The following is a 26,931-nucleotide window of genomic DNA, read 5'->3' as shown; positions in this document are numbered from 1 at the left end:
ATGCAAGCATGCTATATAAATGCTTACCTTGCTGGCTTCGAAGTCCGCTTCCCTGTGATGGCTACTAGGAGAAACAGCTTCGCCAGAACTGTCCACAGTGGCGTGGTGTTCGGGGCAATCGCGGGAAGCGAGAAGAACCAAGTGGATTAGCTCTATCCTCTCAATCTCCCGTTCGGGTTCCACAGACAGCAGTCACCGACCGAAGTTGTCCTTAGATTGTTACTTAAACATATACTCTTCGCAGAGAGTGGGAGATGCTTATATTGCAACACCTTTTCACAATTGCCTGTATCGGAGAATCAGCCATTAGCGCGTCCAGAATCCTCGCAGATTAGATCAATGCATAGTGCTCGTCCACTGTAGGTGCTTTTCCAAGATCCGTCTGAGAGAACCACCAGGTGGGTACACTTGAATTGTGGATCAAATCAAGCACCATTGCTTTACTATCAAAAGTCAAGATAAGATGGTCTTGAAGCTCCAGACGCATGAAGGTGGATTTCCAGCGATGACATCTGCGCATCGTGTCAGCCGAAATCGACGGAGTGGCTGCGCATCGTAGGAGTTTGTCACCATGCTGGCCATCCACAACATTCTGAAGCAACCTGCTTCCCGCTTGTCAACTTGGTCATGTCCACAGCATGATGAAATGATAAAATTTACTCTCACCAATATGCTCCAAGATCGCTTTATTAGTCATATCTTACACAAATAGGATCGATAGGACACAGGAAATAGTTGATTCCCATATTTGTAAGATGTAACAATTGTACGACGGCAAATTCCAACCTTGACAGTTGACTTTCGTTGTTTTTCGTCTCCCGTCGAGTCCCGAGTCCCGACCAAGCCATGCACCACGTGATCTGAGAGATAGACTGCTAGTCTGCTACTACTGAAACCGCTATGCTATCCTTCTTCTTTCCTCATATGTTCTTTACGCTCGTTTACTCAGAAATCAACCAAATACACAGTACAGACGTTGTATCTTATCCTTCTGGCCGCTCCCATCATCTATACCATTCTTTACATTTTGCTTAAATACTACGGAATGCTACTCGGAGTGCGACTTCTCTCATTGTAAATAATATTAGTACGAAGATCTAGTTTCGTTCGTGGTCAGCTTCTCTTATTGATGGCGAAGCTTCTTTCGTTATAATCAAAGTGGTAATGTCAACTCGAAGATGTAGTACTTCTGCTACAATACAATAATGGAATGTCGCTCTTTCTTTTCTTAACAGTGTTCCGTGTTGATTGAAGCATCGATATTACACACTCTCGTTTGGAGCAGCTTTCGTTCAGTGATCGCATTGTGTCCTGTCATTTATTGGTGGCTAATGCCAGCGAATTCATCTAGGCAATGATATAGGATGTCTTTAAACCCATGATCACCAATAGTCTGCTGGTTGCTTATGTCCAAAACTAAATGTCAAGGGACGTACTCGGATTAATGACATATTCACATTAACCGGCCAGCATTTATCCGATTGATTTCATTATAAATCTTCCAAGCCAACTCTTCTATCTAGTCAGTAAAACGATTTCAGGACTTGATTGAATTTAAGCAGAGTTTTGCAAAGTGGACGCTCTTAATAGCAACACGAGGAGAGTAAAGTACAAGTACATTGTAGCCTAATATACATTGCCTGCTGAAAATGGGAAAGGTAGTATGCTCCAACTACTCGGTGGTTATTTGCAGACAGCTATTACAAGGGATGTGCTGCACGGCAAAATCAAGTCAAGCATCAGATCTATCAGCACTCTCTTTCTTTACGCGTTCCTTTCCAGAAGCCGCGGAAGTTAAAGGACCGGACAAATTCAATTTCCGGCAGAAGACGACAATAAAGTGCCTGTTGTAACTTCAGTTTCGATAGGTCCTCTTTGGCCTCGTTCAAAGCGTATTGTATCAAGTTTGGTCAGGTATTGCTCGTCCAGCCCGGGTCTTGCTGCTTTACAGAGGGTAAATACTAGTCGCTCCATCAGTACCGCATGTGCAACCCGTTCAACACTAAGGCAATAGATTAGTCTTCATTCTGTTACGCGATGATAGCCTGCCTTTCAAACCTTGCAAGTAATCCTGCAAAATTACGCTTAAACAGCGAAAGATGGTGCATACATCTCGTCAACTTGGAACATCGGGCTCGACATCCGAATGACGCACCGGAAAAGTCGTGATAACAATCACATTTGCGACGGAGAGTGCTAAACAGATATTGTAAGGAAGAGCTTGAAAGTGACGCTTCCCAATTGCTCACCGAATATATAAACGTAAAAGATCACACCTATAAGTAGTGTCAGGTGTACCGCCAAGAGAACGTTTAACATCCCAAACTCACCGTTTGCGAAGAACGCCTTAAATAGTACTGAATTTCGAAGTTGCTTGTCTTCGTATTCTCGATCTGCGAAACCCTTGATAAGCTACTTATCGCGAGCCGATTACCTAGCGTAGGGACATACACAACTGAATGCCCTTCAGTACTGGATCCCTTGCATCGAAAGCCACATGAGCTACTCGCTTTAGATATGTTGCGAGAGCACAGACCAGCTTCAAAAATCATAAGAATGGTCCATGCTCCGACAAGGAGAGAATTGCCACTGCTAACGAGGCAGCCAGGAACACCCGGCGGTAGTGGCGCGACTAAGAGAAGTATCGCGGCAACAATTCTAACAATCAGACTCGAAGGCATTGCTATTTACACCGTTACTTACACTGAGCGGCATTAAAGTAGAGAGTAATGAATACAATATCGATACCAACGTTAATAGCAGCCCATATGAAGAGTATGATGGTTATGGTTCGGCTTTTCTCCCATATTGCCCATGTCCGGACGATCGGGATGACTGCAAGATAAGGTTTACTCAAGGTAGCCACTTACTGCATACGAAATACCTACGTTCTGCAATGGCAATTCCGGTGTTAATGAGATCTGGAGATACGTTATCAGGACTGTGTCATATTCTGTACCTCTGATGCCAACTTACGCCCGCCCGCTTTATATCTTCGGTAACATTCATCAAGAGTGAAGATTCCGAAGTGGTCTATGGGGAGAAGATATTAACTATGGTTCCAGCACATACCATGTTCGCTTACACATGGTAGTCATTGACAAGTCTATGGCGGGAAAATAGCGAGTAATGAGGAACACAATTTTGGCGAAAGACCACTCCGATTGCCATATCAATGTGCGTTCATCCTCAAACGTGAGCAAATAATCGTAAATCTAAATATGATATTTCAGTACGTATTTTATTGATACGAAGCAGCACAAACCAATAAAGCAAAGCATGCAGCTGAAGCAAGACATCAGCTATGTGCAGAATTTATTATCACCCAAAGCCCTTACTGTCGATATGCTAATAGAAGAAGTTTCAAGGGGAAAAGGCATATTTATAATGAATTAAGCAACGTACAGCTGAAATCTGAAGGCTGTTTATCGAATCTATCAGCTCGAGGGCATCCTTGGTAGAAGCGGCCATTGCAAAGGGAGGGATTGCCGGAAAGCGGTCATACTTCGATCTGGGCACAGGCAGACCATTATAAATGCCTTCCTTACCAGCTTCAAGCTCGACTTCCCTGCGATGGCTGCTAAAACAGCTTCGGCAAAATTGTGCACAAGGCGCGACGCTTGAAAGAAACACGGCAAGCCAGAAGAACCAAATGTCATGTCAGTTATGGCGTCTGAACCTTTCCGGCGGATTTCACAGATAGCAGGTCACAGGTTATAACCATCCTTAGCTCGTCCGTCAGAGACATATGCTGTGTGGGGATGGAAGATGCGCGAATAGCATTGCCGTTTCGCTGTCGTGTGAATCGGATAATTAGCAATAAGCGCGTCTAGAAGCAGCGCTAGACTAGAACAATGTACAGCGCTCGTCTGCTGTAAATTATTTTTCAAGATCCGTTCATAAAGAACTGCGAGACAGGTGCGCTTGTATTGGGATCATATCGCGCGTCATCGCTTTACTGCCGAAGTCAAGACAGCCCAACTTTGAGGCTTCACCCGCAAGAAAGGTAAATTTCCAGCAAGGAATGCGGGGAACTCCGTCAGCTGAGCTCGGCAGAGTGGCTACGTATCGCAGAATTTGGGCACTTTTTAACTAAGATTTCTGCCACCAAGATGTCCTGTCAGTTTAAGAGAAGCAACATGTTTCGCACTTGTCGCTAAGGTCAAGCCCACGGCACGTTGAAACATCAAAGTTAACCCTCACCAATGTGCTTCAGGATCACTATGCTAAACTATATCGCACGCGACTATGTAGGATCAAGGTTGCAGAGAAATGTTCGCGTTCCACACATGAGCAAGTTCTAACCTGAATTTTTAATTCATTTTCAGCAAGCTAAGCACCACGTGATCTAAACGCGTCGCATTTTTTGAGTCGAATGAATTGAAACTGCCATGCCACCAGATCCCTTCATATCCTGCACACTCGTTTACTCACAAAACAGTCAGATAAGCAGCACAAATATTATATCTTATACTTGTTTATTCGCACCCTCCATACATACCACTCTTTACTACTTCACCTGAATCTCGCATAATGCTGCTTGGTCTGCTAGGTCTTTTGATGCACATAATTCTCGCAGGTCATCTTGTGGCCACGGCAGCACTCCCAACAGACCCACCCACTTTCCAGCACCTTATATCCACCTATGGCTTATCTTCCCTGACCATGAAATCGCCTGCAGCTTCTAGCCAGGGCTCTGGAACGCAAGGAGTGGCACAACAACAATCGCAATTAGCACATAACTATGCTTTCGACCCCTTTGGCTTTTTTGGAAGTTCGGAGGGCCGAGAAAGTAACGGAGGCGGTAATCAGCAAGCGAAGCAGACATCAACAAGCAAGGGATCCGAGACAACGTCTAGCAGTGCTTCAAACTCGAAATCAAGCTCGCCTAGTAGTGCAAGCTCTTCCCCGAATACCGGTTCAACAGCCAAGATGGAGATTTCCGCTGCGTCGATGAATACTAATACTCAGGGATTTTCTTCCAACACACAAAATGCAGCAACTCCTACGAGCAGTAGTCCCGTCGCTAGTCCTTCGTACACCAAGAAGAGTGATGCTGCATCAGGGTCAAGTATGAACTCGTGGAAAGTTATTGGTATCGGTGTACTCGCTTTTGCTGGTATTGTTATGCTCGTGCTTGGGACTGCCTTCCAGGATAGTATCGTCCATGCCATCTGCAGCCCCTTTCGACACAGTAAAGCAGGCAGTGAAGAAGTCCTTGTACCCGATTGGCGAAGAGGAAGCTGGAACTATGGAGCAGATCAATCAAATACAGAAAAAGGTCTCAGCAATGAAGACGGACCACGGATAGTTGAAAGCGAGAGAGGAAAGTTAGCGTTCCCGCTTCCACCTCTATCGCCGTTTCCGCTACGCCGTACTCCGAGCGCAAATACTCGCGCTCCTGCTCCTTTTGCACCAGGGTTAGCTGGAGTGGGAGCCGGCACCGCTTGTAAAACGAACGTAGACGGTAAAGACTCTTCGATTATCCCGTCACCTCCGCCCGTGGTACACACGCCTCCTCTAACTCGGCAAAACCGTACGAGCGTAAACACGAAACGATTCTCAAGTCCAAAACGGCGTCCTTACTCAGAAGCATACGGCGGGATGGAGTAACACCAATTTCATCCTTAGGTTGTTCAGACGCCAATTTGAAGTATTGTACAATGACCAAATTCGCACTGGTATACACAGCCAACTATATTGTTAGCACTGAAAGTCTTTAATTAGCATATGTAGCAATAATTTACTTGTAACATGTACATTACTACTCACTTCAGGACTTCGGCCCTGGCTTCTTGACAGAGTCACCCTGAGCAGGAACCTTCTCTTCCAGTTTGTCGGATATGTAAAGACCAGCCAGAGCAGTACCGAAGAGGATGCAGGAAAGGACAAGACGCTGTCTACGTGGTATGGCTACAAAGCACCATGAGTCCGAATGAAACGAAGTTCAATTTATCTACAACCGTACCAAGCCATGACTGAGCGAAGGTGCGTTGAGCCGGTGAGCCTGCTGGCTTGTGCGACAAATCTGGACTTAAATTTGCTTCAACAGCTTTCTTGACGTGGTCCTTAGGTGTGCTCATGGTTGTAGGAATCAGACAGAAGAAATAACAAGGTACGCGTCGAGGGAACCGACACGTGTTCCTGCCAACTCAGTCCTGCGCGTCGGCTGCCGTCGACTCTGACCTCCACCTTCTATGCTGAACGCTTAGAAGCAAGACGACGTTCACTTTCCTTCTTCAACAATGTCGATGTCAAGGAAGGGTGACATTGGAGCATCTGGCGCAAAGGGCGCTCTATCTGCTGCTGCCAAGTTGCGCGAACAAGGTGTGTCGGACGCTGCGGAAGCGAGAGTGTAGATTGTGTACTGACGTTTAACGTACTGTATTGATAAAGTTGCGCTGGACGCGACGGTGCAAAATGATCCAAAGTACAAGAAATATGCGCAGCAGGTTGAGAAATGTCTTGCCAGCTTTGAGACGATGCATGAATGGCCGGATTTCATTGCGTTCCTGAAACAGTTGCTTAAGGCATGTATAGCTTTCGAACAATGATTGACTGTACAATGCTTATAAATTTATGTTCCAGACGCTTCAATCATATACGCAGTTTAAGGAGATACCCCGTAAACTCATCGTATCGAAACGCCTTTCGCAGTGTTTGATTCCGGCTCTGCCATCTGGAGTGCATCAACGCGCACTAGATGTTTACTCTCATATCCTTTCAGTGCTTGGTGTACGCATTACCTTTACAATAGAAAAAACTACATTCTAACTATGGCATTGTATAGCCGGATGGACTGAAGCGAGATCTTCCACTGTGGTCGTCTGGCCTATTCCCATTCTTTGAATATGCCGCAACAAATGTCAAGCCAGTACTTCTTGGTCTATTTGAAAAGTATTACGTGCCTTTGCAAGCCGAGCTTCGCCCAATCATGCGCGCATTTATCCTTGCGCTCCTTCCAGGCTTAGAGGAAGAGACAAGTGAATCGTTTGAACAAGTACGTATTTATCTGGTAAATTGAGACGTCGTATCTGAAGTGCTGTTTAACGATAATACCCAGGTCATGGACTTGCTTGATCAATTATCCAAGGCAGTATCACCTGCTTTCTTTTTACAGAATATCTGGCTTGTTATGTTGACGACACAAGTCCCGCGTGCATATTGTCTGACATACCTCTCACGTCGGCTTCCACGATTAGACGCGAATAAAGGTAGGCTGATTTACGTTCGTCGTTCTGATATGGATCGCCTTAATCATTCGTAAAGATATTGCACCCATTGTCGGACGCGATATCGGACTTATGTTACGAGCATTCGCCGCCGCACTAGGTGACGACAACTTACTAGTTCAGCGTGGTGCCCTCGACTTGCTTCTGACGTCACTGAGGCTGGAAGGCGCAGCACTAACAGCTGCTTCGGCTGCCGACCGATCCCTATTGATGCGTGCCGCGACTGGGGTGGTGTTGCGACGTGATCTCTCACTCAACCGCCGGCTCTTCGCGTGGCTCCTTGGACCAGACGAGAACGCCGAAAAGCAGGCTGAATATTTCCAAGCGTATGCTCGCTCGCTGCTTGTGGATACATTGCGTGATGAGATGTTCCATCCTTCCTCAGAGTATTCTATCACGCGGCCCTTCAAGATATATATCTCATTACTTGACAAGTGGGAGATTGGTTCTCCACTTACAGAGGTCTTGATATATGACGTTCTGAAGTCGATTAAGAGCTCTGTACAGAATAGTACAGATGGTGGGGAAGAAGTACGTACCTGTTTCCGGAATTGATAGTCTTTGACCCATTGCTCTTCAGATACTTGTAACAGCAAATACCTTGTATGAGGCCGTTGAGCCTCGCGCAATATGGAAGCAGCTGTTTAAAGCAGTCCGAAACGAAGTGTTGAACACGACGTCTGAAACGGAGGTAATACTGTGTTGTATACAATAATGAATGTGGTATTGACAACAATACACAGTGCATTGGGATGCTGCTCTTTGTCCTGAAAACATTCCGTATGGAGGATGACGAAGTACAGAAGTTACACCTTCCGCTTGTCTTTTGTGCACTCATGGAGAAGCTTGAGGCGAGAAATTTAAAAGCTTGCAATAGATGGAGATACTGATATATTCTTTCTAAAGCAACTTGCAAGGAAAGACCCGCATCGAGTGACGTCTACTACTTTCAGAGCTGCTATGGGTTTGCTTGAAGAGGTCGCAGAACACACCCCTGTATCAGGAATGACTAGTCCATTGCATCTCCCTGACTTCGCTTTTGGCGGAAGTTTCGATGACGCAGCGTGCGCTTTCTACGGCGTCGCGTCAAAGGAATCTACTGAGAATGTCACCGGAGAATCCGAAGGCGGTGCAGACTCGAGCCCAGTTACAGCCAAGGCTCGCCGACTTTCATCCGCCGTACCTTTTGTTGCGTCCTTCGAACATCTTTCTGAGCTGACGTCAACTTGTGTCCATACAAGCACTGTAAATGGATCAAGTGGGGAAGAAAAGCATTCAGGGCCTCGTTCAGATGCGTTGCATCTAGCCTTCGTACAAGGTGTCTCTCTGCTGCTGAAATTGATCACCTCGCTAGACGAAACAGCACACACCTCGGGTGCCTTCCCGCTAGCACTAACATGGGATGCTGAGCAATGGCTCGACTGTATATCCAGACCCCTCAGTTTGCCAGTAAGTTCAGTAAATATTCGTACTGGCAGAATAAATGAATTAATTTTATTCGGAAGAGCTGTTCTTTCCAAGGCGCAGACAAAGTCGTTTCTCTTGCAATCCGTCTACATTCGACGCCCGTTCTAGAACCGACTCCGTCTCTCGATGATCGGCAAAGGTTAATAGCAATGATGCACGCAGTAAGTCACTATCTTGATGTATTGTGTTTGATTGTATATGCGCGTAACAGCTAAGGAACCTTGAATAATATTCTAGCTTATGACCTACTTGCGACCCGAAACGACCCCATATCACGTTCGTGCCATTCGACTGATTTGGGAGCTGGAGCACGCGACGACGCACCAGCACCTTGAGTCAATTATTGCACGTTCGCTGGTGGCGGACAGCCCCAAAGATGGTTATAACGCATATGGAGCATTTGGTGTGCTCTGGAGATTGTCTGGTAAGTATTACGTGAACCTATCGCGTAACCGAACTGAGCCATTTTCTTGAACGTTAGACGACAACCAACAACCTGGCATACACTTCAAGATCCCAATGCTTATCGTGCTGGATAGCCTGAAGAGCGACGATCCTGTCTTGCACCGTATCGGCGAAACATGGATGCGATGCAATCTGAAGTCCTATCCGCGGTAGGTTCATATTTGTTTACTAGATCATATACTGAATGACTTGCTCAGTGTGTTGGATCCTATCCTGATTGAGCTACTAGACCCAGCGATCCAGCAGAGCGCAAACCTGATAATAGTTGGTGGACGGGAGATCCGAGGCTTTGTTTACGACAAGGCTTTTGATCAACATCGTGTCGCTTACCTGCTTGATGTGCTCTTGCAAATCGCTAGATATGGAGGCCAAAATTTCAACAGGATAATCTCGTCCACTTACGTGTCTCGTACATCATGTCCTCAACTACTTGAAGAGATTTCAAGCCGTGAGTAATTGCTTAATTCTCCATTGATTCTGCTTGCAGACTATCAGACGCACGCATTAGGCGGTCTTAATCCCGCAAATGTGACGTATTCCGCTGTGCTAATGGAAATGTTGATCCGGTACGTAGAATTTGTGCTGAAGAGGATGCTGCTGCCACTCTAACCGTACCCCAGCTTCTTGCAGACTGAACCGAAGACGTCATTGTTGAAGTCGATGCAGCGGATGAATACCGAAATTCACTCCGTAGTCATTGATCTTTTACAATGCGTAATTTCTCGCGGTGATCTTGATCAACCCACGGTTGACACGCTGGAGTCAGCAATAACAGCTAAACTATTTGCATTTGTCCACTTCGAGCACCTGGAGTTGCAAAACAAACTGCTACATCTGTTGCACTCTGTCATCTCTCTATCGGCCGCGGCGACGGACAAGCAACGAACGAAGAGTCCGGCCATGGCGTTGCGGGATCTTACTGATCCTATATCGGCTGATGGTGATGCAGTGGCACAACCGCCAGCAGGTTCCGTCTCTACCAATGCCCTCTTCGTACAAATGCTTGTCGATGGTGTCTCCACTCCTAGTAACCGACCTTTGCTTCATCACTGGCTTGATTTCGTTCTGTTGACTGTCCCCCAATTCCCACACATTCTTGCTCCCGCTATCTTTCCGCTGAATGCCTGTGCATGTCGACAAGTTCGAAGAGCACTAAGCGAGTTCGGATCTGTCCTTTCTATGTCTCAAGCACCTTCAAAAGAAGTTGTATCTTGTGTGGATGATGCAGAATTCGTCATGCTTCTAAATGCATTGGAGAGGCTCATTCTTCTCAGTTTGGACGAAATGGACTCTAGTATAACAGAAGAAGCAAATTTACCTGATAAGCCGACGTCAGACGGCACTGGGTTGTTTAGTATGGTCTCGAACGTATTCTTAGCGGATTCGCCGAATACGGCGGTTGAGACTAACATGACAGTACGTGCAGAATATCGTGTTCGCTAGATCCTGTGCTGAATTGATTCCTAAGGCTCGTTCCCTGGCTTACCGCGCCCTTCACGAAGGTGTCAGAGTGCTTTACGAGACCTGGAATCTTGTGTCGGACGCTGTGTCCGCAACTCACCCCGCGGTTGAAACGCTTGTCCACTTATTTGCGAGGACATCAAATCGATGCCGGAAAGTTCTGGAAAGGCTGTATCGGGCACACGCATTTGAGGTTATAGAGTCGGTGATCGAGTGTTGGCATATTGATCAGGTATGTTCGACCTTATTATGACACCGGATTTATACCAATGCTTTATTTTCAAGGACAAGGACAAGCTTGGCCAAGTCGCTTTCGACATTGTCGATTTCTTAACGGCGAGCGCACAAAATGTTGTTCACATTGTATGTGAGAGCATTTCATGGCGAATAAACCCGACGGCGGGAGAACGCACCAGGAAACAAGTGCTGAACCCTGAACTGTATGTGTCCTTTATTTATCTTCATGAAAGGTTTTCTGACGGGTTTTTGCGTTAGGACGGATGCCTTGCTGTTCACGTTCCTCGAAGAGTATCTATCGAAATTAGAGAACCCATTAGCTCTTCAAGTCTGGCCGCGATATCTGTCCTTGGCGAAAGATGTTGCGGCTAATGTGAAGGAATTCCGATCTCAGGTGTTCCCTGTCCTTCGGTAATGTCTGACCTCGTCGTCAACACTGCAAGTCGCTTATAAATGATTGTAGATGCATGACAGTACTGGCCTTAAAGATAACCCAGACGACTGCAATTGAAGATCGTAGGACAAAGAAAGATATTCAGGTTTGCATAATCATCTTTGAGGTATCTCAAGGAATTCACTGTTCAAATCTAGGACACGTATGGGAAATTACTCGACGCATGCGTTCTTTTGTCGGGGAAATCTCTTGATCAAGGTATCTGGCCAAGGAGGACAAAGGAAAACCTGTCTTCTATTAATGGCAGCGGTGTACCACTCTCTCGTAGTAAGCCTTACTGTGTATTAATGGAAACCAGTCGTAATGAATCGACAATGTAGCACAATCCGAGACGAATCTGGCTGAAAAGCACAACGCTCCACCCTCTTCAGACGAATCGGCACAGAAGTCACCAGTTCTAGACTTGACTGATCGCGTAAGTACAATACTAGTCAATGTCACTTCCGTATCTGATATTGACCGTCCTCTTACAGATAAACCAGTACTTAGCAGTCGACGTATTACCGAACCTCCGTCGTTTCCTCATTGAAAATGACAAAATCCTTGCGGCGTGCAACAATATCGTATATTACGTCCTAAACCCTGTGCTGAGGAGTCGTTCAAGGTAGACTGATTCATTGCCTATTTATTTTCCTGCGACTCATGAAGGAGCGCAGCAGGATAGCAGATATCGATGACATCTATATCACCATAATAGAGCAGATGTCCAAGATCCCTGCAGCCGTGAAGTCATGGCGCAGCCCGGCTGTTGACATCTTTAATGACAACAAATTCTTCTCAGTGGCGCCGCCCTCAGGTCTGAAGTGGCGAACTATTGTGAAGACGTTGATTGATGCAGACAAAGCTGCCTTTGGTGAACTACTGGGTAAGGACATTTTCTGTATTTCGAAGAATGTCTTGTTAAGTACAGTTCTTTAACACAGGCAAAATTACTTCTACATCGTCAGCAAATATCTTCACCAATAGGGAATATGAGATGCAGATGAAGGCACAGAATATCCGAAGGCTGTCCTTCGTCCTTTTCGCTTCCGAAAAGAACCATTTCCTCACGCAATTGCCTGCCGTGCAAGAAAAATTGGTTGATCTTCTGCGCAGCAGTGGTGCACCTGTCGTAGAAAGCGAGGTGTTTCTCTGTATTCGTGTGCTCATCTGCCGTCTGTCTCCATATAATTTGTCAAGTTTCTGGCCAGTACTCCTTTCCGAACTTGTAAGGGATCATATATATTACTCTTTCAAAACGACGAGCTCATGGTGATTCTAATTAGATTCGTATCTTCTCACAAGTAATGGCCGAAGCACCCTCGGATGGTTCCGACGCGTTGCAAGCCGTTCTCGCTGCTTGCAAGCTTATTGACTTGCTACTTGTCCTTCAGACCGAGGAATTCCAAATGTGAGCATTTATTTTTCCTTTTCGTTTCTGGTGTTGTACCGCATTTGACTGATATCCGGAACAGTCACCAATGGATGTTTATCACGGACACAGTCGACGCGATCTACCGCCCTGATGATTGGTTCCCAGAAGCGATCATGGATCAGCTTTCCGAAATGGTCGGCGACCTTCCTGCAACGGACCTGAGGGTAAGTATACCTGTCTGTCATTCTGTTTACTCCAGACGCTAATGTAAACTACAGCGTCCGTCGGGCTTTGCTTTACCGGATGCAATGTCGTCGAATGGTGGTCGACAGCCCCTGCTTTCATCAGTGAAGCAAATAGACAGCATCCGGGATCTAGCGCCTTTCTTTGCGCATCTGAGTATTATGTCCTATGAAGGTGTTTATGCAAGCGCCGGAGCGGTCGATTGGGAAGCTGTCGAGTCAAGTTTGGTGACGGATATTTTTGACGGTCGATGAGTTTGCTGCACATCGCTTTTAAATTATCGCATTCTCGTAATATTTGTTTCTGTTCACGACGTTCACGACCATACCCTTCCCAGTCCGAGGATCTGGCATATCTTTTTTCTTCGTATAGTATCATAATTAATTCTGCTGCCTGAATATATCCGTCGGTCGGAAGAGAAGAAACAAAGTAAAATTCCAGGTTCCCAGATCTGTGCCCAAGAAAAGTATCTCACGTGCTGATCCGCGCGGTGCATCTTTTGCTCACACCGATTCCTGTTTGACACTCTCAAGACGCACTGGACACAATGCGCAAATCGCACTCTTTATTACAAGTTTTACTTCTCTTCAGGCTTGCATTGGCACATGGAGACCATGGACACGAGAAAGTCATGGATTTGGGTGGAGAGGCGGAGTATGCTCAGAGACACGTATGCAGCATTGATATTATGTTTCTTCCGTCTTTACAGTGAAGGTCTGATGTAGTAATGCTTTCGTAGATGGCTAAGGAACACCACATGTGAGGGGAGATGCTTGAGTGGGTTAATCGTAGCTGACAATGGCGGTTAAATTTCAGTGATACGTTCGACCCGGAATCGTTCTTCCATATCCACGACTTAAATAGGTTCGCTGTTCCATTCCCAATCATCGCCCCAAGTTTCCACGTCTTATATCTCCTTATTTCTTGCAGGAATGGAGTACTCGATAAAGACGAAATCGAAGCCATCTACGGCGTGCACCATCCTTACTCGCAAAAGAAGTCAGCCGACGAGATAGCACACCAAGCCAAGGCTGACCATATCGTCAACACCGTTCTCGGGATTTATGATAAGAACAATGATGGGAAGATCTCTGTGGAAGAGTTTATGGAGAAGGGAGTGAAGGCGCTCCCGAATTTTGAGGGACTTGGTGCTGAAGGGCATCATTATGATGTTGAGAGCGGTATGTGTTTCCTTTTTATTTAATACATTTTCAATTCGTGTGTTTGATGCGTACTGACGTAAATATATGTAGAATTCTTCCTTCACCATGAAGGTGAGTGCTTTGGCAACGCAGGAGAGCTCTACGGCGATTAAGCATAACATTCATTTTATTCCAAACAGAGGAATTCCACTCAACGCCAGATACTCAAACGGACGAGTCGTATAACCACCCAGAAGACATCGAGCACTTCGCCGCCCACGAAGATATCGAGCGACAAGAAGCGATCAAGGAGGCAGAGTTCCAAGGTATCTCAGTCGAAGACGCAATCAAGATACACGAAGAAGCGGAAGCATCCGCGGAAGCACGTGCGAAGGAACGGGAGCTCGAGGAGAAGGCACAACAGCAGAAACCGAGGCCGACCAGACCTGTTGATCCCGAGAAGCTCGATCCAGCTGTGCGATTTGGTGGGGCCGTGAAAGAGGGCGAGGCGCATGGAGAGTGGGGGACGGGAGAAAAGGGGTATAAGGTGCCGCAGTCGCCTAGTGAAAGAATGAGGTCGGCTTGGTCAATATTCTTCAATTGTGTTTATTTGATGCTGATGATTGACTGTTTGTTGCATTTTCGTTTTGCTTTCTACAGGAAGAACGTGCCGTACAAGGTTCGTGTGGTATCCTTTGCTGTACCTTATTGTTAGTTATGAGCGCTGTGTTGACGGGAACTTCTTTTGACTTTTGCAGTACAAGTTCCGCCGCAATTGGGGCGATTTCTGATTCTTTTGATCTATTCTTTCCCTTTCCCTTTCCTTTTCAAACGGATGCACATCTTCTCTTCGTTTGTTCGTTATTAATAGTCCTATTCATTCATGGTTTTATATACGGAGACTATTGGATTTCTATATATATTGCTCCAATATCAAGCAATAAATATCCGTTATCAATGAGATTGATGCCACAAGGCGCGTGCTAAATGTTTTATGTCCTTGAACGTAAATAATGACATCAGGTAGGACATGATGTAGGACATGACATGACTCGCGGCTGACAGAAGCGGCGAGAAAGAATCTGAAGATGAGGAAAATACGTTCCGTCCTCCGGTACTCGTGTTTATGCATCCGAGGCCATGGAGATGCGCGGCAGCCTTACTTCACCACACTTCCAAGTCAAAACTACCCGTCCTGAAATAGAACATATGAGCATAAGTGCTTTCGATTATTCATTTGTTCCATTTATTGAACCCTAATTTAGACGAGTGGACCATTACTTTTTGCGTAGCTGAAACGTTTATTTTAGTAAGGAGACCAAAATAGGCGAGCATGTGACAAAGAAATAAACTGGGCGGTCACTCATAAATTGTGATGCAATCCGCTTCTGATTCGATTCGGGTTTGGAGCGAACGACTGCATTATTACATTCATACTATCATAGGAGTACATGCCTCAATGCCTGCTTGGAGAGCGCGACGAGCCTGAGCGGTGATGCTCAGAAGCCTCCTCCCTTCATCCAGACCATCAACACCACATGCACCTTTCTTTGCGTTCCTTTTATCGAGTGGCGGGTGACAGGAGAACGGGAGGCCACGCGACGCCTGGACAAGTGGAAGACAAGACTTTTTACAGTTGAAAATACCTTATTGCATCACATTATAATGCATAAATTGAATATTGCATAGGTTTCTGCCTAATCCCAGCTCGGGATAAGGGAATTATGCACAAAAATAGTCTATTGCATATTGCATCAAGATTTGTGAGAAAATTATGCAAAATTCTGAGCATTTTGGGAAATTAGACTGCTTACTATTGTGATTTTTGTACCCAGAAGCCTCACATATTGTTCTCTGACATACTTCAATACAAAAAGAATGTTTCTGATTGACATTTCATTGTTTACAATGTCTTCAATGCTGCCACAAGACCAAGATAGGGCAGCAAAGATCTCTTCATAATATGTGGGGGAAAGTTATTTGCATTGACTAGCTTTTTCTATCTTTTTGTTTCTACAGATTCTGACTGTATTTCCTTGTATTACAAACTATTTCTTGAGTTTTGCAGTGATATACACATTTACTGTACTTGTCATTGTCTTAGTTGTCTTTCTCAATGCTCTAAATATGTGCTTATTTTCTTGTCATAGTGTATATGTCTTCAAATAAATTGAAAAGTAATATCGAATTTTGCGCTCCTAATTAAGTAATGTTTTCGCACGGTTACCATAATGCATATTGCTCATATTGCATAGGTCTGAGGCCTCTCCCGACGTTATGCAATAAGATATTTTCAACTGTAAGTCGTGCAGAGGGATTAACCGGTGATTGCGGCGCTCGATACACATGGTTTGATTCCATGATTGCGCGGGCTAGCTATAGGCGGCTGGGACCCATCTAGGAGCGAGATCCGAAAAAGAAACGGATGAATGGATGTTGTCTATGGATAGATCTTACAACGATCATAAAAGACGTAGATGGCTGACTGTATGCATGATTGGATCTTGGAAGATGGAAGGGATTTTCTGTACCCCGATCCATGGCCGCTTATTCGCTACCCCACATTCGCATTGCACGTTTACGATCACCTATACGTTATGCTTGTTTTATTTTATTTTGTGTGGTGTGGGGAGGCTAAAAGGAACACTAGGCGATGGAAGCCGTGGTTTATCCGTTTACTCGCGGACTGGCTCTCTCCCTTTTCGCCCCCAGTCCGAACGCTCTCTCCCTCTTTTTCACGTCCTCGCTGTGCCACCGGGCTGTGGACTGTCTCTCCCGTAGAACGTCCACTCTCTTGAGCCTGCACCGTTCGTTTAATAATTATGGCTCGCGTGCTTTCGTCATATTTGCTGGTGGCACTTGCCACTTCCATCCTTAAGAGTGTCCCAGTTGTACGTGCGGACGCCCCAGTCTCTCCCGGGTTTCCCTATGGCTCTCAAAAGGTGCGGTATCCATCACTCTTCCATTGATCTGCACCTTCAAAATATGCCCTCAACCATACACATTACTTATGTATGATCTGCATACATCCAGGTCCGCGGCGTGAATCTCGGTGGCTGGCTCGTTCTCGAACCCTGGATTACACCAAGTCTCTTCGACGACACGGGGAACGACCAGATCGTCGACGAATGGACATTTTGTCAGTTCCAGAGTAAAGGTTCCGCCCAGGCTGCGTTGCAAAAACATTGGAATACGTTTTATACCGAGGCGGACTTCCAGGCTATTGCAGCTGCTGGGTATGGATTTCACTTTCATTCTGACTTTATTTTTTAATATTTCTTTTGATGAAGAATGATGAGGTCAACTGACTGTATGCGCATAGGTTGAACCATGTCCGACTGCCAATTGGATATTGGGCGTTTGATGTCCAAGGAGACGAGCCGTTCGTTCAAGGACAGCTGCCCTACCTCCAGAAAGCTGTCACTTGGGCAGGAAACCATGGTCTCAAGCTCATCGTTGACCTGCACGGTGCTCCAGGAAGTCAGAACGGGTAAGCAGCAAATCCAATCTAAGTTGTTTTTGTTTAGTACCTGACCACATGCGCTTATTCATCTCTGAATGTGTATTTAGGTTTGATAATTCGGGACAGAAAATGAGTCAACCGCACTGGCAATCAAACCAGAACAACATAGATCGTACAAATGCAATTATTAAGAGACTTGCGAGCATGTTTGCTAATAATCGGAACGTGGTGCCCATCATCGCTCCTTTGAACGAGTGCGTCTATTCATTCCCAATAAAACGAGCTCCACAAACATACAAATTTAATCATATAACTTGCTCAGACCAGCGGGTTTTTATCCAGACGTCCTCTCCACCGCGCGTCAATACTGGCAAGACTCCTACGGAAACATCCGTTTCCCATTCGGCTCGAGCCAACAATCCAACACAATAGTCCTGATCCACGACTGTTTCCAACCGCTGTCCTCCTGGTCCGGGTTTTTGACTGCGCCGGACCACCAAGGCGTTGCGATGGACACGCATATATACCAAGTCTTCTCGGACGGGCAGAACGCGGAGTCAGAAGACGATCACGTTAATGACGCGTGTTCGCATGCAGGAGACTTGTCGTCCTTTGATTTATGGACAATCGTTGGTGAATGGAGCCCTGCGCGTACCGACTGCGCGAAATACCTTAACGGACGAGGCGTCGGAGCGCGGTACGACGGATCTTACCCTGGCTCTTCCTTCATTGGGTCATGCAACGGGCTTTCCGGCTCCGCAGACACGTTCAGTAACTCCTATAAACAATTCCTACGCCGATTCTGGGAAGCACAGTCGAGTACGTACGAGAGCGGTGCAGGATGGATCCAATGGGCATGGAAGACGGAAGAAGGGACGGGTGAGGAGTGGAGTTATAGTAAAGGATTGGAGCATGGATGGATCCCGCAGGACCCGACGGAGAGGCAGTTCCCTAACGTTTGTGGATGATTTTTTTTCGAGACTTTTTCTTTTGCTGCAAGAACTTTGGTCTTTTTCGTTGTTTATTCTTACAACGGCGCTGTAAATTCAGTCTTTTTTTTCGTGTTCATACCGTCCCTTGTTCATTCGTTGTTCGATTTTCTTTCCTCGATTTGCATTCTTCTTCCATACCATCCGTAGTAACTGCACTCAAACTTTCCTGTCCCCACGGTTTGCACGATTCTCAATTCTCGATCGTAAACCGTTCCTCTTGTCCGATTAGTACCTTCCATGCTTTCTCTCCTTCCAAGACAGTCCAGAAACACGCATCTTGTAACACTCTTCCATTCAAGACCTTTGATACCCTTAATCACTTTTCTTCCATGATTCCTCTCAGTTATGAATTGTTACGATTGTTTCATTGAATCATTCTGTCCAATAACGTGAATTCGGTCTTTATAACGATCAAGATGCGCGTCGCGACGCGTCAAGGACACGATCACGTGCTCGCTCCCTCTAATAAAAAGGTCGAGTAAAAGAAAAAGATGAGTGAGAAAAAATCTCCTTGATTTGCCAGCCAATACATATGTATGTAAAGAGAAAATCGAAGCCAAGGATAGTAGAGAAATAAGAAAAAGAAATGCCATTTTGGATGGGACTACCAAGGTACGGAAACGCAGAGGTAGAATGGAGGAGCAGCTGAGTCGGGCCTTCACAACACATCACATCATGTAATGAGTGAGACAGGATCCAAGGATGCCATATAGGAGGATAAGAGGAAGTTGAGGTTGCAGAAAGGAAGGTAATAATAATGGAAATACAGGTGTATGCCCCATCTTTTCACTATTTACTTCCCTGTACGCTTCTTCGCGGATGACTCTTCTTCCTTCTTTCCGCCTGCGGGTGCGACGGGTGCGGGTTCCTCTGACTTCTTCTCGGATGCGGGTGCGACTTTCTTCGTAGCCTGTTAATCGAATGAATATATGATCAGAACAATTCGTAAAAGGAAAACACATTAAGCATAGACATACCTTGGTGACGGGCTTCTGTTGTGCGCCAATGATACCACCAAGCGATAGAATCATACCAATGAACGTGAATGCAGAAATGATGAGCGAACCACCAGTCTTCGGGTGCGCCTTGAACGCAGCGACCGGGTCTTCCTTCGCATCATCAATAAACGTGAAAATGGCCTGACGAATGAAGCCCATTGGGTCCTCCTTGAAATTAATAGGCTCCTCATCCTCCTCGTCGGCCTTCTTCGCCTTCTTGTTCACTTCTTCCTCAAGCTCGTGCTTGAGGTCGAACGTCTCTTTCGCGAATGACTTTGCGTCCTCGACAGAGTGGCCGATGAAGATGTTGTCGAAGAGAATGTTGGGCGTCATTGTCCAGAGTTCGATACCGATACCGCCGATGTGGACGAGGCTCTTGACTGGGGTCAGGTCCTCGAAGAAGTCGGGGTTCGCGATCTTGCGAGGTGCCCACTCGCCGATGTATGCTGGGTTGTCAATGAGGGGTGCGTACCACTTGCCCTTGTAGTTGGGGTTCGGCTTGTACGGGCTGTGAATAACATGAGCAATAGTCATAGTTTTAAGTTTAGTAGATAGCTTACCGCTTCCAAGTTCCACAGCCAGGTGCCTCCTCGCACTTCGGGTTGCGGATAGTCGGTGCGATCCATTCACCGTCTTCCTCGTCATCCCATTCCTCAGGCTTCTCAGCATCTAATAAATGGGATTAGGCACTGCTACACTTCATCTAAATTAATATGCTTACCAGGGTCGGGGATAGTTTCTGGTTCATCGTCCAACCAGCCCTCGGGCTTCTCGGCTTCCTCATCCTCAATCTCATACGGAGCGTCCTCATCCCAGTCATCTGGCTTCTTGGCATCCGGGTCGGAGATCTTCTTCTGGTCAACCCAGTCCTCAGGCTTCTTGTCATTCGGGTCGTCAATCTCCTTCTCGGGGTTAATGGCCGGATTGAAGTCTTCGAGGAGACTACCTGAGCTCTGAGACTCGCCGTTGACGAGGACTTCATAAGTGTTGTCAGGACTACAGCAAAGCGTAAGAATCAGGAAACTAAAATTAAAATAATCGCCTTTCAACTTACTTCACAATAAGCGTGTAAAGGTTGGTCAACTTCTCAATCTTTGGCTTGGGTGGGTTCTTAAGGTGCTTCTCCTCGAACTCGCCAGTGACGGGGTTCTTGTGACGGAAAATGAAATGTACCTACAAACGACGCCACGTTAGTCTAACTAAAAGAAATTCTTTATGCGAAAAAGAGCAAACTAACCTTGGTGCCCGGGCACGTCAAGTCAGGGCCGAACATGATAGTCCACGGAGTCTTGTCGTCAAACTCCTTGCCGCTGGTCTGGAAGCCATCTTCAAGAAGCTTGACGTAACCACCACCGCAGTTACCGCCGTCTTGGTACTTGACTTCGTACTGTACGACAAGGGGCTTCTCGCCGAGCTCGATGGGTGTGGCGAAGGGTGCGCTGATGGCGTGGTGAGCAGCCTTGGACTTGGCTACGAGACCCTTGTCGCCGTCGATGACGAGCTGCGAGGGCACTTCGACTTCCCACTTGCCAACGTAGCTGAAAGTCTCTGTGCCGACGGGAGTCTTCTTTGTTGCCTCTGACACTGTCCAGCGCTCAGACCAGTCGTCTGTGAACTGCTCGAGGAACTGGGCCTTCAGTGTTGTAGGCTAGATATAAGTTTAATAATTGCTAAGTTGTTCTACGAAAGTGCAACGTGTCAGTCTTTCATACCTCAAACTTGACAGAGGGCTTCTCCTCCGCCGCGTCCTCCGCTCTGCATACACTGGTGGCAGCGAGCGCAAAGAACGCCGAAAGCGCTACTCTTCGCATGGTAGTATGAGCGAGATGAACCAAGACGAGGACAAGGACCAGAAACAGGGATGACGATGAAGGTGAAGGAAAGTGAGTAGTTAAGCTGCTGGCAAAACGGGAGATGGATTGCTGTCCAGCTTTGTTGAAATACGCCTGGACGAGAGCAGCGACTGACGTGGCATTCCCAAACTCTCTCACGTGAACACTTCCCCGTAGAAATTCATCGAATCTCAATCTCAATCTGCCTACTACATCGTTTCCAAGTTTCACCTCCCGCGCGGCAGCAAAGTCATCTAAGCGTAACGCATTTTGGGGAAATTTGCTACTCTACTACAGTACAGAAAAAGCTATCTACCCGAGAAGATCAGCATGTCCGGACGCCGAAAGCGCGAGCTGCGGCACTAAGTCAGAAATAAATAGATAATAGCAAAGTGACTAGTACTTACAACGAACTCGTCGTCCAGGTATTTTGACACCGAAATCTGGTCACCCAGGCCCTTTCGGCGGCGTGTCTTGAGTACCAGGTCGCGTGCAAGCGCCTGTCCGCTAGCCGGCTCGAGCGGACGAAGCTTGATACTCGTATCCGTGGGATCACCTTTTAAAGAAGTTTGTCAGCTCGTTAGATGCGCTGCTGTCTATCAGTCACACGTACCAGGCACTATAGACCAGTGATCAAACACTTGTAGGCAGAACGCTTGGCCCTGAGTGGCAGTTCGCAGATCGGTTTCGAAACCATTCGCATCAATTACAGGAATTAGCGCTTTCACTGTGTATAGTGGCGAGCCTGCTTTCGGAATATCTTGAGTGACGTGTCCACGCCTCCGTGCGAGTACAGTATATACGGCGGATATACAATCCGCGGGTGCCTGGACCTCAACGTAGTAAATAGGCTCCATTAACCGGGGAGTAGCCTGAAAGTGACAAACAATTAGCCTGAATATAGTGATAATAAAATATCTCACCATTAAGAAAGACGAGTAGCAGACACGTCGTGCTGTAGGTACGATCTGGCCTCCTCCTCTGTATATAGGCTCCTGTGCCAAGCTTGCATCGAGAATTCGGAACTTCACACCGCGCATAGCTGAAGTCGGAAAACAAAAATGAGCGACTTTGAGAGTCATGATTTATATTTGAGCTCACGTTCATCGCAGAGTGGTCCTTCTCTGGCTCCCCATTGGAAACCTTGCTTGATATGCTCCTTCACCGTTCCGAGCATCTTTTTATCCACCTGTCAAGTTTAAGAAAATAACGTCTGTAAGACTTCAAAGGTATCGAAAATCCCACTATCAGCTCACTTGAGAAGGTAAGGTATCATCTAATAAGATGTTGGGACCATTTTCGTCAGGACCGAAGGCCCATATTGATCGAGAAGCCAAGAGGTCCCACTGGTACTTCTCTTGGAAGAACGTTCCTCGCTCCTTCGCGGACATGCGCATGTTGACACGCCCCGTCTCCAGGTCTTCAGCGACACCGCGCTCAAGAGGCTCCGCGATCATCGTTAACCGATTTCTGAAAACATTTTGTTAGCCGGTTAAACGACCGTTAATTACTATATGCTCACTTTTTGTTTGGTGTATCGGCATAACACTTCAATGCACTAGTCTCTAGCACCGTCTCACAGAACCGTGTCACAGGATCAGACACCTTAATCTCAATCTCCGAGAAAAGTCTCCGAAGGTCATGCATGACACAATCCAAATACAGCTCGCCCGTACCAACAATGACGTGTTCCCCACTTTCCTCGACTTTTGTCGCGACAAGTGGATATGACTTGTTGATACTGCGCAAACCGGAAAGCATTTTCGGGAGTTCCGAGGGTTGAATCGGTTCGACAGCGATTTTTAGTACAGATTGCGTCATGTGCTTTACTGGTCGGAAGATGTAGAGGTCTTCGTCGATGTCTGCTGCGGCAATTGTTCCTGATTTTGTGATGGAGGCGTCCACCCCGCCGAGGAGGACGAGGTTGCCTGCAGGAACCTCCTCTGCTGGAATGTTGTATCTGACGCAGTCGTTAGGCTACAATATCAATTACCAAAAGCGAAAGACATACCTTGCCTCCGCGATCCATAGGTCCTCGACAACAGCCTTCATCATATCCTCCTCATCTTCAGGCGAATACCCTTCACCGAGCACCTTCACCTCCATACCCTTACGCACAGTACCACTCATAACTCGTCCAAAGGCCCGGAAGCTCTGTGCGTCCGTCGTATGATACAACTTGGCGATATGTACCATCGCTGGTCCCTCCGGATCGCACTTCTGCATGGCATGAGCAACATCCGAAGACAACGGCCCACTATATGTTCGCTGTATCTTGTTCTCCGCATTTTGCACAGGTGATGGGATGTTTTCAGCAATGAGGTCCACGAGTCCAGTACACGGTCCGAAGAACTGGTCCAACACGGCTTTAAGAAGTGGTCGGACGTCCATCTTATACATAATGGGCTTTAACTTGATCCCGAGGTGTTCGAGGGTATCGCGTAGCTGTTCTGTCTCTTCACTCAAGACCTGGCTGTACAATTTGTATAACGGTTCAAGGACAAAGTGCACGAAAGTTCGGTTCTGCTCTGGATCAGCCTGTTTGCGATTAAATTTGCGATTTTCAGTGTTGAAGTAGATGTCTCCCCATAGACGGTCTGCGAAACCTGAGACATTGAATTTGCCTAAGTTGCATCTCATTAGTTTGGCACAGAATATATAAATCTCAATGGAACTTGCCATAAGTATCCGCATACATCTGAGCGAAAGAACGAAGTGTGAAGCACCAAGCCATATCGGTGCTCGCAAAAGCGACGTTGCCCTTTTCTGGACTAACACGCAGTTCAGGATCTGGGTTAATTGAGCTGCAAATGAAAGCATCTTAGAAAGGATATATCCGTAGAGACGAAAATAATGAACCTGATCACAGAATTGACCTCCTCAATGGTGTGTTTGATTTTGTAGTACGCGTCGGCGGGTTTTATTCGGAGTTCGAGTATCAGTCGGTCAATTTTGTTAACGACCAAAGTGACCTTGACGTTCTCCTGAATTGCGTGCTTGATGATCGCTTCCGTATTTACCATTACCTATAAGTAATGAAGTCTTAAGAAACGTTATGAGACTTTTTTCACTGCACTCACCCCTTCGACCGCGTCAACCACTAGTAAGATACCATCTGCTAGCCGTAATGCGCAAGCAACCTCATCCATGAAGTTGACATGCCCTGGCGTATCGATAAGGTGAATAAGATGCGATTTCCCACCAGTGGTGCGTAGGACGAGTGACATTGGAGAGGATTTTATGGAGATCTCTCGCTCCCGGGACAGAGCATGAGTGTCTGTGTATCGGAGCTATACAAAGATTCTTAGGATGAAAATACTATGCGGGACCATTTCAAGGTTTACCTGCTTATCTGAATCCCACACAAGTTTGTGCGTCTCGAAGACCAGCATGTCCATGAGCGCCGTTTTTCCGTGATGTAAGTGACCAACAACAGCAACGTTACGGACCATGTCCGGAAAAGACATCATGTTTAGCAGGAACCTGAATAGAAATTGTCATTCCTGTTACATATTAACATGCAGAGGAGTGTACCCTTTGTCAAAGCGCGTCTCTGGCAGGTCCTTCTCCTCTATGACCCATTTCCGAACCTTGACAGGAGCGATGATTGGTTCGGAGAGTGGTTGAGCATCTTCCTCCTGCACAATTGTCTCTACGTCTGCCCCGTAGACATCCTGTGCAGATGGATAATATTGCTTGTCCTCGTGAAGAATGACCGCGTTATGCACCAGTTCTGTAAAGAACTATTAACGGTCAAATGTATGGAACCTAGTTTGTTCCTCACCATCTACTTCCATAAGCGTCATGCTCTCTGCCCCTTGAGGTTGTTCATCCTCAAACCCTTCTAACGGCGCATGAGACTCTTCCCTGACTTGTCCGGTAGTCGTGAAGGTCTCTTGCTGAATGTCTTCCTCGTCGTCTGAGTCGAGGTCAGCGCCAATGTAATTGCCGAACTCATCATAGTCTTCCAATGAAGCCATGTTTCAAGGAAATACGCGGGTAAAAGAGAGTCGAGGATAGACAAGAAAAATATAGCGCGAGGATTTGAGGACTACAGGTCGACTGATGATGGTCCAAAGCAAAGAGTGGGTGAGCAAGACAAGAGGTGCGGAATAGAGTGCACGCGAAATTTCGAAAGGCGCACGTAGATCAACAAGCACAAATAACACGCTCTACCCTACCGCTGACGTCGCATTTCACAGTTTCACTCCTGCACTCAATCATGGCCTCTCTATCGGACGAGACTTTGCGTAGAGTGCGTCAAGTCTTATACACTACCAATCACTCGTTGACTGTGCTTCTCAGATATTACAACAAATACAAGCGACCGCAGTCAACTCACAGCGTGCTCTATCCGCAACGAAGGCTACTGCAGCAACTAAGGAGCGCGAACGGAAAATCTTACAACTTACGATGGACGAAATAAGTTCCTTGGATAATGATGTTAATCTATACAAAGGAGTTGGGAAAATGTATGTTCGATGTGCTATTGATCCTTCAGTATTCTCATGTCGATCCCGGCTTTCTAGGTTTATGCTCACCCCACGAGATACGATGGAGAAGGAGCTTAAATCTCAAGAGAAGGAGCTTAACGATGACATTAACAACTTGAATAAGAAAGTGAGTCCGATCCGTAAGCCCCGTAGAGAGGCTACTTGACGTTATTTTAACAGGCAAAGTATCTGGAAAAGCAGTTCAACGAAGCATCGGCTCAGCTCAAAGATATTGTACGCCTCTGCCCCAGTTCGCTGCTCTAAGTACCCGCTAATACGTTCACCTAGTTCAATAGTGCTCCGAAGAGCTAATAAATCGTGATTCAACTGGTCACACTACGATGTATTATATGCTTTCTCCAAAAAATAAACATGTATTGTTACTGATCTTTGATACGACCAATGGGGCCGTATGTATTTTCGGTGAGTGAGGGGTCTACTCCGTTCGTGACATCTTACATGAGTCTCATTCGTATCTTGTACCAGATCTACATAAACGACAACTTCCTGTATCTTCTTAAAGCCAAGTAAAGCAGGCAAGGTTTCTCTGTTATGAGGTTAAAACAATGATGGCGATAAGCATAATACTGGTCCCAAGTTTCCGGAAGCTTGAGCCCTGTCGGAAAAATAGAAGGTATGCTATGTAAGTTTTTCGAATTCGAGCTCAACGAGACTACCACAGAAAAAATGAACAGGCACTAGAAGCAACTAAAAAATTTAGCATTTAAAGCGATCGCGGATTCTCATGTCTACACTCGTCTTTATTTCGTCTTTATTTTGTAATTCGGTTACTTGTAAAGTCAATCGAGACCGCGAGTATCAAGGGATCGACTTCCGCCACCAGAGCAGCCGTTCTCACTTCGGTTTCGCCAGTACGTTCATCAGACGAATTCGCTGATTCTCGACCTACGTCCTTGCCCAGAGCTTAATGCTCTAAAGATACTCAGGTACGCGACGTGAATGGCCTTCCGATTGTAGCTATCGCATTTAACGGAGCCTTTGCATTTCTGGCTCACATTCTTGTATCAGGCAGCATACAAAAAGTCTTTCAGTGGCTCGCGAGTGTCTATGCTGTTGACGATTCGATGAACTTGTTCA

General features: G+C 46.4%; 9 protein-coding genes across 9 annotated transcripts; 5 read left to right on the top strand and 4 right to left on the bottom strand.

The window, feature by feature from the left end:
• Positions 1-1,644: 1,644 nt before the first annotated feature.
• FOMMEDRAFT_170961 (uncharacterized protein) lies at positions 1,645-3,659 on the bottom strand (the record flags this gene model as incomplete). The annotated part of the gene is made up of 15 exons (XM_007271096.1): positions 1,645-2,002; positions 2,059-2,084; positions 2,156-2,196; positions 2,250-2,276; positions 2,331-2,393; positions 2,452-2,539; positions 2,598-2,632; positions 2,704-2,835; positions 2,889-2,921; positions 2,977-3,033; positions 3,086-3,215; positions 3,266-3,285; positions 3,339-3,348; positions 3,406-3,504; positions 3,549-3,659. 15 exons carry the CDS (start codon positions 3,657-3,659, stop codon positions 1,813-1,815), a joined length of 1,062 nt encoding a protein of 353 aa, XP_007271158.1. The 3' UTR covers positions 1,645-1,812.
• A 1,132-nt stretch (positions 3,660-4,791) lies between these two features.
• Positions 4,792-5,432, top strand: FOMMEDRAFT_23557 (uncharacterized protein; the record flags this gene model as incomplete). Its single annotated transcript, XM_007270869.1, has 2 exons — positions 4,792-5,249; positions 5,303-5,432. Coding segments are annotated over exons 1-2 (326 nt in total), but the record flags the coding sequence as incomplete, so codon positions are not given.
• A 341-nt stretch (positions 5,433-5,773) lies between these two features.
• FOMMEDRAFT_161591 (uncharacterized protein) lies at positions 5,774-6,083 on the bottom strand (the record flags this gene model as incomplete). The annotated part of the gene is made up of 2 exons (XM_007271095.1): positions 5,774-5,913; positions 5,969-6,083. The coding sequence occupies 2 exons, from the start codon at positions 6,081-6,083 to the stop codon at positions 5,774-5,776; spliced, it is 255 nt and encodes an 84-aa protein (XP_007271157.1).
• Positions 6,084-6,199: 116 nt separating this feature from the next.
• On the top strand, positions 6,200-13,297 carry FOMMEDRAFT_170958 (uncharacterized protein). The gene is made up of 27 exons (XM_007271094.1): positions 6,200-6,327; positions 6,397-6,530; positions 6,589-6,735; positions 6,791-7,000; positions 7,064-7,214; positions 7,270-7,763; positions 7,813-7,923; positions 7,976-8,083; positions 8,139-8,681; positions 8,738-8,860; positions 8,937-9,123; positions 9,181-9,313; positions 9,362-9,612; positions 9,673-9,730; positions 9,785-10,580; positions 10,633-10,857; positions 10,911-11,065; positions 11,121-11,273; positions 11,326-11,401; positions 11,454-11,583; positions 11,637-11,731; positions 11,790-11,920; positions 11,973-12,181; positions 12,240-12,523; positions 12,582-12,706; positions 12,771-12,894; positions 12,949-13,297. Exons 1-27 carry the CDS (start codon positions 6,246-6,248, stop codon positions 13,165-13,167), a joined length of 5,454 nt encoding a protein of 1,817 aa, XP_007271156.1. The 5' UTR covers positions 6,200-6,245; the 3' UTR covers positions 13,168-13,297.
• A 163-nt stretch (positions 13,298-13,460) lies between these two features.
• Positions 13,461-14,846, top strand: FOMMEDRAFT_136940 (uncharacterized protein; the record flags this gene model as incomplete). The annotated part of the gene is made up of 7 exons (XM_007271093.1): positions 13,461-13,583; positions 13,653-13,672; positions 13,730-13,777; positions 13,844-14,094; positions 14,256-14,631; positions 14,716-14,734; positions 14,814-14,846. 7 exons carry the CDS (start codon positions 13,461-13,463, stop codon positions 14,844-14,846), a joined length of 870 nt encoding a protein of 289 aa, XP_007271155.1.
• A 2,031-nt stretch (positions 14,847-16,877) lies between these two features.
• FOMMEDRAFT_143134 (exo-beta-1,3-glucanase) lies at positions 16,878-18,822 on the top strand (the record flags this gene model as incomplete). Its single annotated transcript, XM_007271092.1, has 6 exons — positions 16,878-16,935; positions 16,966-16,997; positions 17,089-17,291; positions 17,378-17,545; positions 17,626-17,772; positions 17,841-18,822. 6 exons carry the CDS (start codon positions 16,878-16,880, stop codon positions 18,484-18,486), a joined length of 1,254 nt encoding a protein of 417 aa, XP_007271154.1. The 3' UTR covers positions 18,487-18,822.
• Positions 18,823-19,303: 481 nt separating this feature from the next.
• FOMMEDRAFT_96000 (Calreticulin-domain-containing protein) lies at positions 19,304-21,156 on the bottom strand (the record flags this gene model as incomplete). Its single annotated transcript, XM_007270925.1, has 6 exons — positions 19,304-19,407; positions 19,484-20,016; positions 20,069-20,177; positions 20,230-20,504; positions 20,563-20,681; positions 20,746-21,156. Coding segments are annotated over 6 exons (1,551 nt in total), but the record flags the coding sequence as incomplete, so codon positions are not given.
• A 404-nt stretch (positions 21,157-21,560) lies between these two features.
• Positions 21,561-25,379, bottom strand: FOMMEDRAFT_113964 (P-loop containing nucleoside triphosphate hydrolase protein). The gene is made up of 14 exons (XM_007271091.1): positions 25,125-25,379; positions 24,875-25,073; positions 24,685-24,823; positions 24,421-24,630; positions 24,200-24,366; positions 24,020-24,144; positions 23,352-23,964; positions 22,863-23,300; positions 22,597-22,810; positions 22,442-22,529; positions 22,264-22,382; positions 21,954-22,212; positions 21,748-21,896; positions 21,561-21,694 (listed from the first exon to the last, which is right to left on the bottom strand). The coding sequence occupies exons 1-14, from the start codon at positions 25,318-25,320 to the stop codon at positions 21,653-21,655; spliced, it is 2,958 nt and encodes a 985-aa protein (XP_007271153.1). The 5' UTR covers positions 25,321-25,379; the 3' UTR covers positions 21,561-21,652.
• Positions 25,380-25,562: 183 nt separating this feature from the next.
• On the top strand, positions 25,563-26,145 carry FOMMEDRAFT_136936 (Prefoldin beta-like protein; the record flags this gene model as incomplete). Its single annotated transcript, XM_007271090.1, has 5 exons — positions 25,563-25,595; positions 25,646-25,812; positions 25,870-25,960; positions 26,014-26,067; positions 26,122-26,145. 5 exons carry the CDS (start codon positions 25,563-25,565, stop codon positions 26,143-26,145), a joined length of 369 nt encoding a protein of 122 aa, XP_007271152.1.
• Positions 26,146-26,931: the final 786 nt, after the last annotated feature.

Source organism: Fomitiporia mediterranea (assembly GCF_000271605.1).
Source record: "Fomitiporia mediterranea MF3/22 unplaced genomic scaffold FOMMEscaffold_15, whole genome shotgun sequence".
Lineage (NCBI taxonomy): Eukaryota > Fungi > Basidiomycota > Agaricomycetes > Hymenochaetales > Hymenochaetaceae > Fomitiporia > Fomitiporia mediterranea.
The sequence above is the reverse complement of the archived record's forward strand: the minus strand, read 5'-3'. Positions and strand labels throughout refer to the sequence as shown.

Coding starts and splice junctions, on each gene's coding strand:
- FOMMEDRAFT_170958 (XM_007271094.1), top strand. CDS start 6,246: ATGTCGATGTCAAGGAAGGGTGACATTGGAGCATCTGGCGCAAAGGGC. Junction 7,764..7,812: donor GTACAGATGGTGGGGAAGAA/GTACGTACCTGT, acceptor ATTGCTCTTCAG/ATACTTGTAACAGCAAATAC. Junction 12,707..12,770: donor CAGACCGAGGAATTCCAAAT/GTGAGCATTTAT, acceptor TATCCGGAACAG/TCACCAATGGATGTTTATCA.
- FOMMEDRAFT_113964 (XM_007271091.1), bottom strand. CDS start 25,320: ATGGCTTCATTGGAAGACTATGATGAGTTCGGCAATTACATTGGCGCT. Junction 24,367..24,420: donor TGGTTGACGCGGTCGAAGGG/GTGAGTGCAGTG, acceptor CATTACTTATAG/GTAATGGTAAATACGGAAGC. Junction 23,301..23,351: donor CTATGGATCGCGGAGGCAAG/GTATGTCTTTCG, acceptor CGACTGCGTCAG/ATACAACATTCCAGCAGAGG.